The sequence below is a fragment of the Podospora anserina genome, chromosome 2 (assembly GCF_000226545.1).
Source record: "Podospora anserina S mat+ genomic DNA chromosome 2, supercontig 2".
Classification (NCBI taxonomy): Eukaryota; Fungi; Ascomycota; class Sordariomycetes; order Sordariales; family Podosporaceae; genus Podospora; species Podospora anserina.
Genome location: NW_001914858.1, coordinates 1,899,241 through 1,901,381, shown reverse-complemented (window position 1 = coordinate 1,901,381; position 2,141 = coordinate 1,899,241). Strand labels below are relative to the sequence as shown.

Sequence of the window (2,141 nt, the reverse complement as noted above, 5' to 3'; positions counted from 1 at the left end):
CGAAGTGAAAGCCACAAACCATAAAATGCCATCAGAGAAACCCCCATTACCACCCGAAGAAGAGGCGGCCGCGGCGGGGGGGGGGGGGGGGGTGAACAGCTCCTCCCAACTCACACCGCCGCCGCCGTCTCATTACCTCACCCCCCCGCCCCATCATCACCATCACACGGCAAACCAGAAGAACCATGGCACAGAATCCACCTCGGCCGAGGCATGTACCTCGACATCAAACGCCGCCTGCCCTACTACTGGTCCGACTGGACCGACGCCTGGGATTACCGTGTCGTGCCGGCGACGGTGTACATGTTTTTTGCCAACATCCTGCCCGCGTTGGCGTTCAGTCTGGACATGCTGCACAAGACGAACGGGGAGTACGGAGTGAACGAGACGCTGTTGGCTAGTGTGCTGGGGGCGGTGGTGTTTAGTGTGGGAGCGTGCCAGCCGATTGTGATTGTGGGGGTTACGGGGCCGATTACAGTTTTTAATTAGTGAGTTCTCTCTTTAGTTTCTGTGTTGTTGGTGGTGATGGGCGGAGGGGGGGCACTGATGACCTGGGGTTGGTGATAGGGAAGGGAGAGGGATGGCTAACGTGGGATGGCAGTACGGTGTATAATATCATGAAGGACTCCGGGACTTACTACCTTGGGTTCATGTGCTGGATTGGACTGTGGAGTTTGGTGTTTCATTGGGTTTTGGCGGTGACGAATTCTTGTAATTGGTATGTCTTCACCTCCGCCTTTTTTTTCTCTTTCTTTTTTTCTTTTTTTTTATTTTTTTATTTTTTTTTTTTTTTTTTTTTTGGATTATAATGATATCCAGCTGATGAAAACAAACAGGCTTAGCTATGTCACTCGCTTTCCCTGTGACATCTTTGGCTTCTACGTCGCGCTTATTTATCTCCAAAAGGGCGTTCAAATCCTCGAGACGCTCGGTGACGGCTCGCCGTTTTGGCTGTCGGTTGTTGTGTCGCTGCTTGTCTTTTGCATTGCTTATATATGTGGAGAGATTGGCACAAAATCCACGCTGTTCAAGCACTGGATTAGGGTGTTTATCAAAGACTACGGCACCCCGTTGACGGTGATTTTTTTTACGGGGTTTGCCTACATGGGCAGGATGAAGAATGTGCCTTTGGAGACGCTTCCGACAGGTGTAGCGTTTATGCCGACGGTGGAGTCGAGGGGGTGGTTTGTTCACTTTTGGGACTTGCCGATAGGGCACGTGTTTTTGGCGATTCCGTTTGCGGTTTTGTTGACGGTGTTGTTTTGGTTTGATCACAATGGTATTTAACCCTTTTTTCCCCTCTCCCTTCTCTCCCTCATCACCATCCACTGACAGTAACCTAGTATCCTCCCTCATAGCCCAAGGCTCAGAGTACCCCCTCCGCAAACCAGCCGGCTTCCACTGGGACCTCTTTCTGCTAGGCCTCACAACGGGAATCTCGGGGCTGTTGGGCCTGCCGTTTCCTAACGGTCTGATACCCCAAGCCCCTTTTCACACCGAGTCCCTCTGCGTAACAAAAGTCGTCACCTCTTCCTCTTCCTCGTCCTCTTCCTCTTTCGAGCATGGCGGCAAACCCCAACTGAAAGCAACCCACGTGGTGGAACAACGCGTCTCCAACCTCGCCCAGGGGCTGATAACACTCGTCGCTATGACGGGCCCGCTTCTGTCGGTGCTGCATCTCATCCCGCAGGGGGTTCTGGCGGGGTTGTTTTTTATTATGGGGTTCCAGGCGCTGGAGGGGAATGGGATCACGCTGAAGTTGGTGTATTTGCTTCAGGAGAGGAGGCTCAGGCCGAGGGACAGTCCGTTGAGGGGGTGTCCTGACAAGAAGATCTGGTTGTTTGTTGGGTTGGAATTGCTTGGGTTTGCGGCGACGTTTGCGATTACGCAGACGGTGGCGGCGGTGGGGTTTCCGGTTTTTATCATTTTGTTGATTCCGGTTAGGGCGGTGGTGCTGCCTAGGTGGTTGGGGGAGGGGGAGTTGGGGGTGCTGGATGGGCCGACTGCGAGTGAGTTTACGATGATTAACTGTGGGGGGAATAGCTTTGGGGGAAGGGCTGGGGGGAGTGGGAACGGGCAGAGGGATCAAGGGGGGGTTTAAAAAGGCCCCCCGGCCCGGCAGGACACGGATGGGGATCGGT

General features: G+C 53.7%; 1 protein-coding gene across 1 annotated transcript; it reads left to right on the top strand.

Moving 5' to 3' along the window:
* Positions 1–24: 24 nt before the first annotated feature.
* Positions 25–2,101, top strand: PODANS_2_5000 (uncharacterized protein; the record flags this gene model as incomplete). The annotated part of the gene is made up of 4 exons (XM_001911227.1): positions 25–488; positions 602–718; positions 837–1,279; positions 1,359–2,101. Coding segments are annotated over 4 exons (1,767 nt in total), but the record flags the coding sequence as incomplete, so codon positions are not given.
* Positions 2,102–2,141: the final 40 nt, after the last annotated feature.